A 15,000-nucleotide genomic window follows, 5' to 3' on the forward strand; every position below is an offset into this window, starting at 1 on the left:
CTATTTTTAACTGTTTTAAATTCATTTTAAACTTCTTAAATCAATTGTTTTAATCATTTTCAATGTTTTTAAATTCCTTGTTTTATTGTTGTGATTATTTTTTTTCTTTTCTTTTATGTAAAGCACTTTGAATTACCATTGTGTATGAAATGTGCTATACAAATAAACTTGCCTTGCCTTGCCTTGCCTATTTAAACTATTTAAAATTTTAAAAAAGCTGTTAAAAGACACACAATCTGATTTGCTTCTGGGGTCAGGCAGGTTCTCACATTACAATTTTAACTTAATAATTAACAAAACAACAAGAAAATGATCAGATGTTCATAAAGAGCTAAAGTTGTTCATTGCTCATTGACAGTTCGCTTATATAAGCATCAACTTGGTTCATATTCATAGCATAACCATCTTTTGAAATCAAACTAATCTGTACATTTTCCAAACAAGATGAAATGTTTAGAGACTAAAACCATCACAGAATTCATAAAATCCATTGATAACACTTACTGATGTTTGTGCTGCCGTTTCTCCTCCAATATGATGTCACATCCTGGGTGATGTCATCAGTGAAAGGTTAAAGGTTAAAACATTTATTAAATGCGCATCCATAGACAAAGCTGTTTGCTTCATTGTGAACTAAAATGTTTTTTTTTTCAATTATTATTATCATTTTAGTCTGGCACTGAGGTTCTGGGTTTTAAAACAACCAATATTCAGGTTCAAGTACTTGCATTAATAAAATTAAATAATAGCACAATATCTTAGATGTAATATAGCTTAAAGTTCAAAATATCAGTATGGGTTTTTCAGTGACCAGTTCTTTTACGTTTGCATTTTGTTCCTGTTGAACATTTTGTTACAGGCTTGTACAGACCAGCCAGATGCAGACCAATGGACAGATTCAGGCTAACCATGACTGAAAGGTTTAAAGCCATATAGATGATCAAACATCCACAGGACATTTTGTGTTGATTTGTGTATGGATGACGCTCTCTAGAGTCTGTAATGTGAACAGTGTGACTTATTGAATCAGAGTTGAAATGATGTAAACACTCCATATTGTTTTTGATGGTAAAGGAATTATATTTGTTTGCGCAATGATTTTGAGACATTTGATTTTTGCACAATGCTGTATGTGACCAGAGGGGAACAATCGAAAAATAAAAGTGCTTTGATTTATTTGCAAATTAAAAATGTGCATATGATTGCAACTGTACTGTGATATTTAAATAGCATTCTCTACACTTGAGATAAATATAAAAATGTGCTATATTTTTCCAAAGTTATACATTTTTATGAAAAAAAGAGAAATAATAAAATTTCAGATGGTAAACGCATTTGTGTACATGTGTTGTTTTTATGTATAAGATGACATATGTGAATCAGTAAAAACACTGTAATTTATAACTAATATAATTGCTTTTAGAGTGGAATGATAATGTTAGCTTCTTAGCATTTTCTTAGTTAAGAAATATTTGATGTTTAGGCCTTTATTATGAGGGAAACCTTTATTAACTCTAAAAAGTTATAGAATACCTGTATAAAGGAGATTCCCAAAGTTTTTTGTTAGCCGAACCCCTCCAAACTAAAATATTTACTTGAAGTTAATAATTTAACTATACATTTACATGTTCACAGTTCTCTTATGTTTATGAGTCATATGATATGCAGGTAAACGATTAACTACAACAACGTTTTTTGCAAGTGTTGTATTGTGATTTATTTGATTTTTGATTTTTATGATTAATTGATTATTAGTTATTGAGTTATTTTCATTCACTCACAAATCCCCTGCAGTTCCCTCTCAAACCTCCAGGGGTTCACGAACCCCAGTTTGGGAATCCCTGCTATTAAGCGTTTTCATTCAGAGATTGACGTTACTGTAGAAATGCACTTTTCCTAGTTGGAAAATCAATACATAGACAGTCACTTTGGGTATATATGAAACAGGACCTTTTATTATATATGAAGTTCAAAAAGCAATTCAGCAGCCCATTCATCAAGATAAACCAGAAAATAATGAGTAACTGAAAGATTATGTTAAAAACAAAGACAGGAAAATATAAAACAGTAAAAGTATGAGAGGCTCCAGAGATTATTTTGTATATGTTTATGAAAAAATCCAGAGAATCAGAAGTCCCTTGCTATGTAGAACTTAAATCAGTTTTTTCACACTTGCGTGTTGTCTTTATCTTGTGGAGAATTTGTAGCTGGAGTAGGATGAAGTGTCAACAGTGTCAGTCGAGGCAGCTGGGAGCAGGAGCAGCCCTGTGGTGTGGTCCCTCTTGCACCGAGCCATGGCCTCCTTATACGTGATCTTTTCCTTCTTGATGGGGTCGATCACGTTCTTCACAAAGGCGGAATCATCCTGAAGTTGCTTGGCCATGGATGCGTCGATCAGTTTTGTATCGACGGCATTCTGCATGTCGATGCGACCTGCACGTTTTGGGTCTACCAGTCCGCCAGTCAGCACCTGTGCCTCCATGAACCACACAGCACTGTCGTTGGGGATCCATCCCCTGCGGGCGGCTTCTCCCACTGACATTCGCTCTTTGGACACGGGGTCTTCAAAACCAGTAAAGGCCTTCTGGGCACTGAGGAGTTTGTGAAGCTGGCTCGAATCGATCAATCCACGCTCTGCCGCCTTGTGAATGGAGAGCTTGTCCTTCTTGTTCAGGTCCACAATACCTCCGGTGGCGGCCTGAGCTTCCAGAAGCCTTATAGATGTGTCTTGATCAATCAGTTTGCGCGTTAGGGCACTTCGTACAGACATGCGGCTGTCTGTGGTGACATCTAAGACACCAGAAATTGGGAAGAGCTCATCTCCACTGGCGATTACCAGCGAGTTCAAGTTGCCATTGCTGGAGTAGGATAAGCGGCGTGTCAATGTGGAGGAGTTTGTTGGAGCGAGTGTCTGAACAGTTGTTGTTTGTGTTGTACTTAGAGGAGGGAAGGACTTCGTTTTCTTTTCCCCTGCAACCAGAAGAGCAAACTCTGAAATGGTCATTTTGCCCTCTCTGTAGCGCTGAAGTTCATACTGGGTCAGTCTGCCATTTTGCAGGGCCGTACTGATGGAGTACTGCTTTCCGCTTTTACGATCCTGCAGAAGAGTGGTCTCACCTTCAGGACCGGTGGTTATGATTTCCTCCCAGCTACACTCAAGCTCTTGGAGGTGGATGTACTGATTGCGATCAATCAGACCCTCAAGATAGGCATCATAGGGGGACATGTCCTTGCCGGTCTCTGGGTCCAGAATGGTGATTTTGGTGGAGACGTTGGTCGCTATGGTGTTTGTCTCTGTATGTTGCGCTGCCTTTGCTTGTTTCTGGAGGTCCATGATAGTAATTTCCCGCTGGTTGATAAGCTCTTTCACTTCCAGGATTTCTCTCTCCAGACGCTGGAGCTCAGACTCCAGCTTGATGGTCTTTTGCCTGCTGACTTGGTTCCTCTCACTCAAGAGTTTGGATTGATGTTGGAAAGTTATGGTGATCTCCTGCTTTAGAGACTCCAGTCTTCTCAACTCCTGGAGAAGTTCGTTTTGCTCTTTCTTGATTCTATCCTTGTATACAAACAAGGTGGTCTCTTCTTGAGAGAAATTTGTTCTGGTTGTCTCAATACGAGTTATTTTGTTGTTGAGTCGCAGAAGTTCTTCATCTTTGAGGGCTCTAGCATTCTTCAACTGGGTGAGTTGAGCTGTAAGGTTTTCTCTCTCCGACTCCACCGCTTGGTCCTTCTCAACCCTGATAACCTCTTTGTGGATGACCCTCTCCACAGATTTCTCTTTGGTCAGGGACTCTATCCTGATTTTGAGGTTTCGAATATCTCTCTCCAGGCGGGTAAAGCTGGCACTCTCGTTTTCCAGGGTAGTACGAAGGTCAGTGATTAGTTTGTCGACTGTAGGGTCTCTCTCAACTTTCAAAACCTCCTCTATAACAATCTTTTCCTCAACAGGCGTTGGACAAGTTTCAAGTTCATATATTCTAGCCTTGATTTGTCTCAGCTCTGTCTCTACTAGGATCTTCTTCTGCCGATCCACGAGCTCTAGCTTCTTCTCCAGCTCCAGGACTAGAGATCTCATCTGCTGCACCTCCAGTTCAAACTGCCGACGACCCTTGATGGTCTCTTCCAAAGTCTTGACTAATCTTTCGTGGGCCAGAATCTGACTGGGATCTGTCTGGAGGCGCACAATTTCTTGTACCACAACCCTTTCCTCTGGTTTCTGTCTCTCCAGCACAATATACTTGTTTTGAAGGTCAAACACATTCTCCTCCACTGTTCGACGACGCTGAACTTCCTCACGTACTTCCCTCCTGAGACGTTCAGCTTCCTTCTCCAGAAGAGGGTCATTTTCGTACCTTATCAATTCTTTGGTCACCACTTTGGTCTCCACCTTTGATCTTTCGGCCTTCCACTCATCCCTGTCCTTGCGTAGACGTATCACCCGATTCATAGTGGAGTCATAGTTGGTTCTCAAAATGGTGAGCTGCTCATTCAACCTCTTAATTTCTTTGACAATTTCAGGACTCCTCTCTTCTTTCACCACCTCTCGAGTCATCTCCTTCAGTTCAACCTTGGGCTTCTCGGCACGCAGAGTCTTTAGATCCACCATGATCACGTTGATCTCATTCTCGATGCTAGTACGCCGTTTGCTTATTTCAAGAAGCTCGTTTCTCAGCCGTCTCAGTTCCACTTCTGTCTCAGGGTCAATTCTAAAGATCTCATGGATGATCTCATTAAACTCTGTCTTTTGTTTGATGGTCTCCACTTGGCTGTAGCGGAGCTGAAGGCTGGAGAACTCTTTCATCAAAATACTGTATTCTCGGATGAGCTCTTCCAGGTGTACACGGAGGGTCTTGGACTCCTGTAGGAGATCAGCATCTTGCTCAACCCTTTTCAACTCTTTGATGACAGTTTTCGGTTGTATAGTTGGAATAATCCTCTCCAGATTATTGATCTGACTCCTAATCTGGAATATCTGATCATTCAGGTTCTGGCATCTGATACCCTCATCCGAGATCTCGTTCTTCAAGGTAATCACAGCTTTCTGCATTTCGGGGTCTTTTTCCAGCTTCAAAACCTCTTTCAGGACCACTTTCTCTTTTATTACTGGCCTCTTGGTCTCCAAGACAGTAACTTCCGTTCTCATCTGTACCGTTTCACTCTTGTGCACTCGAATTTCCTCCTTTAGTTTGAGTATGAGCTCCCTGATCCTCGCAGCTTCAACGTCCAATTTGGGATCACGCTCAATTTCTGTAAACACCTTTGTCACCAGCTTGGGCTTCACGTCGATAATCTCTCGTTCATGACTGACCATTTTTTTGTTTACAATCTCAATTTCTGTGTGCAATTGGGATCGTTTATGGAACTCTTCGGTTGTCCTCCTCTTCAATGCTTCCAAGTCTGCCTCCAGCTTCGGATCACGGTAGTAATGCACAGTTTCCTTTTCTTCCACTCGCTCCACACCTCTCCGACTCTTCAGGGACACCATCCGTTTCCTGTAGGTGGCTAAATCATTCTCAGCATGACTGCGGCGAGATATTTCCTCAGCCAGCTCTCGCTTCAGACTGTCAACTTCGTCCATGTCTCTCTGCTGACTTTGCATCTGAAGTTGCTGCCTCACCACCACATGGCTCACAATTTCATCATTCTATTCATGGAATACAAATACAGATTTGTTTAGTTTAAGTTAAGAAGTTCATGGTAGCTGTACACCCTTCAACAACATTTGGCATTAACTTGTTATTTATTCCAATGAGTGTTGCAGCTTTGAAAGTCAGTACCTTGTTGATGAGGTCCTTGGCCAAGATCACTTGATTCAGTTGTTGATTATTCTGTGCTGATACTTCAGAGTAAAGGTTCACAACATCCCTTTCCTAAAAAGTAGCCAATTGTACAGATATTTGGAAATATACATAAACAATAAGTCATTATTATGGTCATTATGGCAAAGCAACCCACCTTCTTCTGCACAGCTTCAGCCAGGGTGATGTAATCTAATATTTTTGTGTTTATTTCTGGTTTTCCCAATGCACTGCGGTATTTGTTTGAATTCAGCTCATACTCCTGAAGACACAGAAGCAACAGACCATTTGCATTCATGCTAGCACTGACATGTGAAATGTGCTGTAGTATGATCATGTTCAAGATGGCCATCGTACGTTAAGAACACCCTGCACTTCACGAGAAAGTTTCACCACACGGTTTACATCATCCTGCTTTCTCTTGATGTCTTCGACTGCTCTCTGCAACCAAAAACAAATTTACATCCAATGTAAATGTAACATATCTGAGATATTTAAGTGTGATGCATGTCATTTCCATGCAACTAGTGGCACTAAACAGAATTCGCAAAAAACAAACTTTCCTAATTTTCCTAATAGCTTAGTTATAGTTGTTTACACATCAAAAATATTTAAGATAATATTAATAGTAATAAAAAAATAATCAAAATCAACCGTTTTAAAACCGTGCCAATAAAACTTAATACTGACCATCTGAGAGTTTTGCTTGGCATAGATTTGTGACATACTTTCACCAGGCCGAACTTCGTTATTGGGCATATTGATTAGGAAAGCAGTGAGTGACTGGATGGCACTGTTAAATTCCTGATTTTTATTGACAGCCTCTTGCAACAGAGTCGCCCTGTGAAGTAAAAAGTTTATGGTAGAGTTCAAAAGTCTGTAGCATTATAAAAAAAGCAGATTTGCCTCAGTAAACAAAAAAAGATGTCAACATAAACAATAAAAGGCCTCTTTATAACACTTCACCTTTGCTGCAGCTGGCTGTTGATGTTAGAGTAACGATTCCTCAAGCGCCTGACCTCAGTCTCTTGGTGGCGGATATCAGGGCAATACTCCTGGAAGCTCTTCTGCAGGGAGCTACATGCCTGCTCTGTGACTTCCAGCTCACGGTTCAACTGCTGGATGTCATCTTTCTTGGATGCAACCTCTTTACTCATGGTCTAAAGAGAAAACAAATACAGACATACAGAAACATCATTACATTGTTTGAATGGGAAGTTGTGCCATATCAAAACCATTCCTGCTTTTATTTCAACATTAAGGCCCTGTTTACCCTAGTGCATTTTCTTTTTAAAACGGCGTTTTAAAATGAAAACGATCCTCGTCTACACTGGCATTTTCACTGCCTTTCAGAAACGATCTCCGTCCACACTACACAACTGAAAATGCATGTCACATGATCATTCATGCAGGTACAACAATGAGCATGATGTTATTGTTTACACGGTCATCAAGGATACACAGAGCGAATGTGGGCAGCCATGCCATCGTTTTCAAAAGTCTCCGTTTTGGTCCATTTACACTGAAATGCAACCCCAGAGTTTTCATACTAAAAAAGGGTCAGCTGCGTTTTTGAAAGTCTCCGTTTTCAAGGGTCAAAAATGCCAGAGTAGTGTAAACGACAGGCGTAACTCTATCAAGTTATGCGTTTTAAAATGAAAACGCACCAGTGTAAACGTAGCCTAAATCTAAGATATTTAGTTAATGACTGGTAAATTGGTGTGTTTCTTTCATAAGGCTACTGTTCAAATGTTTGGGGTCAGTTTTTTTAAAGAAGTCTCTTTTGCTCACCAAAGCTGCATTTATTTGTTCAAAACACAGTAAAAACTGTATTATTGTGAAATATTATTACATATTCAGTGTCACATGATCCTTCAGAAATCATTCTAATATGCTGATTTTATATGAATAATTAATATGAAACATTTCTGATTATTATCAATGTTGAAAACATAGTTGTGCTGCTTCATATTTTTGTGGAAACTGATACATTTTATCTTCAGGATTTTGGATCAATTTAATGCAGCCTTTTTAAAACAATTATAAATAAATAAACAAATTATTTATTTATTTATTTTTAAATCACAGTGATCCCACACTGACTACTTTAAAGGTACTTTATTTTTTTTAAAATAATTTAAATTTCATTCATGTATATTTAAAGGGATAGTTCACCCAAAAATGAAAATTACCCCATGATTTACTCACCTTCAAGCCACCCCAGGTGTATATGACATTCTTCTTTCAGACGAATACAATCGGAGTTTCCCTACGTCTTACGTCATCCGCTGGACGCCTCTCTCTCGGGAATGCACGTACGACAGTTAGCAGAAGTTAGAGATTAAGGTTTATAAAGTTGTAAATATGGATATTTTTCTTACACAAACGCATCGCTTCAGGAGGCCTTTATTAACCCCCTGGAGCCATGTGGACTTCTTTTATAATGGATTGGTTCAGTTTTTTGGACTTCAAATTTTGGGCTACCATCCACTCCCATTATAAAGCTTGGAAGAGCCAGGATGTTTTTTAATATAACTCCGATTGTATTCGTCTGAAAGAAGAAAGTCATATACATCTAGGATGGCTTGAGGGTAAGTACATTTTTGGGTGAACTATCCCTTTAAGAATGTAAATGATGTCAGAATTTCTTTATGTCTGTTTTTGGCTGAAATATCCCTATAATATTATAGATAAAGACTCATATCAGCATTGTGTTTGTATAATAAGTGTCTACCTGCAGCTGTTTGGAGTGGTTGCGGATGGTGTTGGGCTCATCTAAGATGCCAGTGTCTGCAGCCAACTGATCCTCGAACGCCGTCAGCATGTTGTCCACCTTCTTGATCTGTTTCTCCAGGAACATGGAAGATGTGGCCCTGAGGAAATAATCCCATTTTTGGGATTATACTTTTTGGGGTCATACTTTTACCATAGTATGACCCCAAAATCCATAGTAATACCACAGTACTTTATGAAGCCTTGCTTGTATGATTTGCCACAGGCATGCTTTCTTACTTCTTGTTGTAGAGATCAGAGAGGGCGGTGATGTCGTCAATCTTGTTGCTGACTTTGCTCAGTTTCAGCGGCAGCGAGGACGTGGTGGGCCCCAGGGGTTTCTGGGATATCAGGGGCTCCATTTCCCTTTGAGCCGATGCTTTCTCAGCCTCCAGTTTCTTCAGAATCATGACAAAACTCTGTAGAGATCAAACCAAAGTGGAAGTCACTCAATGTTTTATACTAACTATAGTATCCAGCATTTGTTTCTTCTTTGACCAATTAAATAATCACATTTAGACTATTTTGGTTTTGTTTCCCACTCTTACATCCTGGTCTTTATTTCTGGCGGTCAGATCTCCGATGGGTGCAGCGCGATTTAATGGAGACCTCATTCGGGTCTGGATGTCCTTCTCTAACTTCAGCAGGTCTGAATAGATCTGTTCCAGCCGGCCGTCAATGAGGCCGGCCTTCGCGCTGTCGGGAACGGTGGCCACAGCGACTGCCGGGACAGATAACATCATTTACGACTCAAATTTAATATGATACCTCAACCTCAGGCCATCCAAGATGTAGATGAGTTTGTTTCTTCATCAGATTTGGAGAAATGTAGCATTGCATCAGTTGCTCAGCAATGGATCCTCTGCAGTGAATGGGTGCCGTCAGAATGAGAGTCCAAACAGCTGATAAATATATCACAATAATCCAGAAGTAATCCACACCACTACAGTCCATCAGTTAAAATTGTAAAAATCTGCATGCTTGAGAGAAACAAATCCAGCATTAAGGAGTTTTTAACTTCAAACTGTCGATTCCGGCTAAAATACGAGTCCATAATCTATAATAACGCTTCCTCCAGTGATAAAGGTCATCTCCTGTTGTCTCTCACATCAAAATCCCCCCACATATTTGTTCAGATCTGTTTTGGACTGGTTTGGCTTGTAAATTGTGCTTGATCTGTGCAGATTTCTCTCCTGATTCAGACCAGGTGACTTTTTCACTAGAGAAACCAATATTATGGATAGAGGACTTTACCTGGATTTTACCTGTAAGCATCATTTTGAAGTTAAAACGTCTTACTTATGGATTTGTTTCTTACAAACACACAGCTTTTCACTTCACAAGACATTAACTGATGGACTGGAGTGGTGTGGATTATTGTGATGTTTTTATCAGCTGTTTGGACTCTCATTCTGACGGCACCCATTCACTGCAGAGGATCCATTGCTGAGCAACTGATGCAATGCTACATTTCTCCAAATCTGATGAAGAAACAAACTCATCTACATCTTGGAGCACATTTTCAGAAAAGGTTCTTTTTTGAGTGAACTATTCTTTTAACTAAAGCTAAAACCATAAAAAAAACATTTTGTTAACTTGAAATGAAATAAACATTAACTGAAATAAACTTAATGAAAATGTGAAATGCTGCCTTATATTGTTTTTATATTTTCAGTCGAAGTACTAAAACAACTAAAACTAAATAAACTTTTTATAAAAGTTTATAACTATTCAGTCATATTTTTTTTTTAAAAAGACAAAAAACAAAATTAATAAAACTTTAACTGATAAATATATTAAAAAAAAGAAAAGAAAATGTCTTAAAAAAAACTATAATAGTATATCAGACCCTGTTTTACGAACTGCATGACTTCCACGGTCGGTGTCTTGGCCTGGGCCTGTAGAGCTGACCTCGTCCTCTTCAGATCGGAGAAATCCCTGCTCAGACTGAATACAAGACAAAAAACACAGGAAGGTTAAAACAGGAAGCAGCTGGAAGAACTACACCTGCACTTCCTGCGTCTCAGGAGCTTTCTTACCTGTCCACCTTGTTGATGGCGGCTGAATCGGGCGGAGGGATGAGGAAGCAGACTCCTGGGATGAGCTTGGTCTCTCCCGTGCTGGATTTCACCTCCCAGATCTCCTCTCTGGGATCAGAGACCAGCATGACCTTGTCGCCTCTTTTCACAGAGTCCTGCAGCAGAGAAACGTTTAGCACGCTTCATCCTCCACTGATGGCCTTTCCAAATCTTTTGTAACATCATAAATGTCTTTACCATCTCTTTTGATCAATTTAATGCATGCTTGCTGAATACAAGTATTAATTTCAGTCAGAAAAGGACGTTACCTTCTCAGTGCTCCAGTCACACAGGGCGATGGTGCTGATGGGTTTGTCTGTGGTGCTCCGGCGCAGGTGTAGAGGGGCGATGTTGGTGCAAAGCTCTCTCAGATCCGCCAGACGCTGCTCGTTCCTCATGACGGACCTCTCCTCGCCCTGCACACAAACACACACTTATTTATTATACTGAATTATTAATATATTGCAGTGTGTGTGTGTGTGTGTGTGTGTGTGTGTGTGTTTGACCTCCAGCGTCAGCAGGATCTCAGGGTTGCTCATGTTGTTCAGCACTGACGGTTCGGTCGCGGATTTGATTCTCTTCAGCGACTCAGTGAACGTCTCCAAATCCAGCTGATACTGAGATTAAAACACACATGCAATCGTTTCAGTAAACGCTCATCTGAATCTCCTGCTTCTCATGTCATGTGTGTGTGTGTGATTGCGTACTTTCTTGTATGCCTCCACGTTGTCCAGGTGTGTGTCCTGACACAGACACAGATTCAGGAATCGCTGCCACTCTCTCGACACGTCTGCGCTGTACGACTGAAACACACACACACGTGAAATCACCTTCATTCAGCGAATCAAAGACAGCAAGACTCACTCAGAGCCAGTCAGGGTTTGAATGAATCAACGAACAAATGAGGAAATGACAAATAAATGAACAAATTCATGAAATAACACAAGAAAACAAATACACAATGAATAAATGTGTTAGTAACTGAATAATTAAACTGTGAAGCGAATGAATGATTAAATAAATAAGTGAATGAATTAACATAAATGACCAAACAAATGAATGAAAAACTAATTAATTAGTGAGGGAATAACTGAATGAACTGACAAGCAAATGAATGAACAAATGATTCAATAAATAAACGAACTAATGAATGAACTGGAAAAAATGATTGTTTGAGTTAATAAAGTTAATAAATAAACGAGTAAGTGAATAAACAAATAAATAAATGAGTGTGTGTGAATGAACACATGAACCAACAAATGGTCAAAGGAAAAACAAATGAACATTATTAAATAAATGATCCAAGGAATGAACAAAAAAATGAACAAACCAACAATTTATGAATAAATGTGTTAGTGACTGAATTAATAAACTGTCAAACAAATGAATGATTAAATAAATAAGTTGATGAATGCACAAATAAATGAACAAATTAATGAACAAACACAAATGAATAATGAATCGATGTGTTAGTGATGGAATGAACAAATCAATTAACAAACAAAATGAACAAAACAAATGAACAAATGAATAATAAATAAATGTGTGAATAAATGATCAAATAAACAAAACAAATGAATTGACATAAATTATTGTATAATGCATTAATATGTTAGTGAGGGAAATAAAAAATGAATGAACTGACAAATGCATGAACGCATGATTAAATAAATATATGAGTGAATCAATTAACCAAAAATAAACAATTTAATGAATGAATAAACAAATAAATGAACAATTAATTAACGGTTAGTGAGGGAATGAATAAATGAATGAACTGTAAAAAAAATAAACAATAATAATAAATGAATACGTAATAAAAAATATTAAATGAATAGATGAACTTGTAAGCGAGCTAGTGAATGATTGATTGAATGAATGAATGAACAACTAACAACAAATGGATAAACAAAAACTGAATAAATGAACAAATCACTGAATGACTGAATGAATGAATCTGACTGACTGAATGAATGAATGAATGAATGAATCTGACTGACTGACTGAATGAATGAATCTGACTGACTGACTGAATCTCTGACTGACTGAACGAACGAACGAACGAACGAATGAATCTCTGACTGACTGACTGACTGACTGACTGACTGACTGAATGAATGAATGAATGAATGAATGAATGAACGAACGAATGAACGAATGAATGAATCTCTTACTGACTGACTTAATGAATGAATGAATGAATGAATCTGACTGACTGACTGACTGACTGAATGAATGAACGAATTAATGAATGAATGCATCTCTGACTGACTGACTGACTGACTGAATGAATGAATGAACGAACAAATGAACGAATTAATGAATCTCTGACTGACTGACTGAATGAATGAATGAATGAATGAACAAATGAAAGAACGAATGAATGAATCTCTGACTGACTGAATGAATGAATGAACGAACAAATGAACGAATGAATGAATGAATGAATGAATACCTTAACAGCAGATGATCCGGGGTGTTTGTCCTCAATGAGCACACTGGCGTCCTCCTGTAGTTTGCTCACTTCCCTCTCGTGTGACAGCAGACCGTTGTTCTTAAATCTCTGAAACACATACATAAAAATCATTCATATAAAGACTATCATATAAATATCAAGAAAAATATTCTGAAGAATGTTGGTAATCAAATAGCTGACGGTAGCCATTGACTTCCATAGTATGGATAAAGAAAATACTATCAAAGTCAATGGAGACCAGAAACTGTTTGGTTGCCAACATTCTTCAAAGTATCTTCTTTTTGTGTTCAGCGGGAGAATAAAACTCATACAGGTTTGAAACAACTTGAGAGTGAGTAAATAATGACAGAATTGTGATTTTTGGGTGAACTGTCGCTTTAAATGATGAGCTTGAGCTGTGCCTCACCTCGTAGTCCATGCGCACCCCGGCGCTGTCGATCATGCGCTCGCTCCAGTCTCTGCTGATGATCTTGTGCTGCTGTTCACTCAGATAGAGCAGCTCTTTACTGCAGCTGTGCATGAACTCATAGAGAGACGCCAGATGCTGCCGGCGCTGCTCACTCGCCTCCTACACAACAACACACACTCACTTCAGCTGCACAGAGCTGCACTTTATATAGCATTAATGTAAACCTTTGTCATTTGTAAACATGATCAGATTTCAGAAAGTCTTACCAGTAGATCTGCATACTGCTTCTGAAGAGCGGATGAGTTATCCTGTTAGGAAAGAAAAATGTCAAAGTTGAAGTCCACTGTATATTAGTAAATAATATTAAAACTATAACATAATACTGTAACATAACTTTTAGAATGTTATTAAGTTATAGGTTGATAAAGTTGCATAAAATTGTACTTGACCAAAAAAAAAAAAAAATAGGCAATAATGCAATTAACATTAGTTAAAATAAACTAATAAAACACCACACTTCTACAGCACTTTAATCTTAATGTAAAGATAAATATTTAATTTATCTTTATTCATTAAATCATTTACTAATACATTTTTAAAATCTGTTAACGTTAGTTAATTCGCTAACATTGAACAAACAATTCACAATTGTATTTTTATTGACTAACATTATCAAAGTCTAATAAATGCTTTTAAAATATATATTGCTCAGTGTTCGTTCATTTCGGCTGATGCATTAACTAATGTTAACAAATGAAACATTATTATAAAGTGTGAAATATAAAAACAAAACTGTAAAAACAATGCTGACAATGAAATTATCCTATTTTATTCTAAAATGATTCTACAAGCACTCAATTGAAAGGGGAAAAAAAAGAATAAAAATGAATTAAATGAGTGTTATACTAAAGGCACTTGGTTCTCATTCTCTGAAATCAGTAAAATGAATCTGATTTGCACAGTGCTAGTAAAAGTGTGTGTGTGTGTGTGTGTGACTGACGCCACTGCTCTCCAGGGCCGAGCGATACGCCTCCATCTGTTTATGCAGGATGTTATGGGCTGCGATCTGTTTCTCCACATCAGACAGAGTCGGACCGTAAACATCTCCCTGAATCAGCTTCTGAAACACACACACACAAATAAAGCTTCTTCAGATGCTCTTGGCTTCCGTAATGTCTCTTGAGCTGTTTGGAGATGAATAGAGCTCTTGGTGTTTCATGAAAGCTTCTTCAGATCTGTGTTTTGGTTTCTGGGTGCTTTAAAGCAGTTTTCGATCTTTTAGATGCCATGAACCCCCAAACATGAGGCAGATATATTATCTTCTGTATAAAGACCCAATCTTAGGTTTGAAAAAATGATATTATAAATACTCCTAAAATATTATTTGGAAAATATTTAGTTACAACTATATTTTTTTTAGTTATTATATTACTTTAGTTGTATTACTTTTTTTCTATTATAGAACTT

The 15,000-nt window shown here is 38.2% G+C and overlaps 1 protein-coding gene across 1 annotated transcript in view; it reads right to left on the bottom strand.

Annotated features, from left to right (window-relative positions):
• Positions 1–1,927: 1,927 nt before the first annotated feature.
• The window catches only part of evplb (envoplakin b), a 19,933-nt gene continuing 6,860 nt past the window's right edge, over positions 1,928–15,000 (bottom strand). The window contains exons 5-22 of the mRNA XM_016554057.1: positions 14,534–14,653; positions 13,800–13,841; positions 13,531–13,692; positions 13,104–13,211; positions 11,356–11,451; positions 11,155–11,265; positions 10,918–11,064; positions 10,610–10,764; positions 10,420–10,517; positions 9,119–9,291; positions 8,811–8,989; positions 8,533–8,671; positions 6,765–6,958; positions 6,489–6,639; positions 6,156–6,239; positions 5,956–6,060; positions 5,778–5,870; positions 1,928–5,644 (exon numbers count right to left, since the gene is read on the bottom strand). Of these exons, the coding sequence (XP_016409543.1) occupies positions 2,186–5,644; positions 5,778–5,870; positions 5,956–6,060; positions 6,156–6,239; positions 6,489–6,639; positions 6,765–6,958; positions 8,533–8,671; positions 8,811–8,989; positions 9,119–9,291; positions 10,420–10,517; positions 10,610–10,764; positions 10,918–11,064; positions 11,155–11,265; positions 11,356–11,451; positions 13,104–13,211; positions 13,531–13,692; positions 13,800–13,841; positions 14,534–14,653 (5,616 nt within the window). The 3' untranslated portion in view covers positions 1,928–2,185. The remainder of the gene's footprint in view (positions 5,645–5,777; positions 5,871–5,955; positions 6,061–6,155; positions 6,240–6,488; positions 6,640–6,764; positions 6,959–8,532; positions 8,672–8,810; positions 8,990–9,118; positions 9,292–10,419; positions 10,518–10,609; positions 10,765–10,917; positions 11,065–11,154; positions 11,266–11,355; positions 11,452–13,103; positions 13,212–13,530; positions 13,693–13,799; positions 13,842–14,533; positions 14,654–15,000) is intronic.

This window comes from Sinocyclocheilus rhinocerous, unplaced genomic scaffold, assembly GCF_001515625.1.
Source record: "Sinocyclocheilus rhinocerous isolate Xijiao unplaced genomic scaffold, SAMN03320098_v1.1 scaffold1818, whole genome shotgun sequence".
NCBI classification, from domain to species: domain Eukaryota; kingdom Metazoa; phylum Chordata; class Actinopteri; order Cypriniformes; family Cyprinidae; genus Sinocyclocheilus; species Sinocyclocheilus rhinocerous.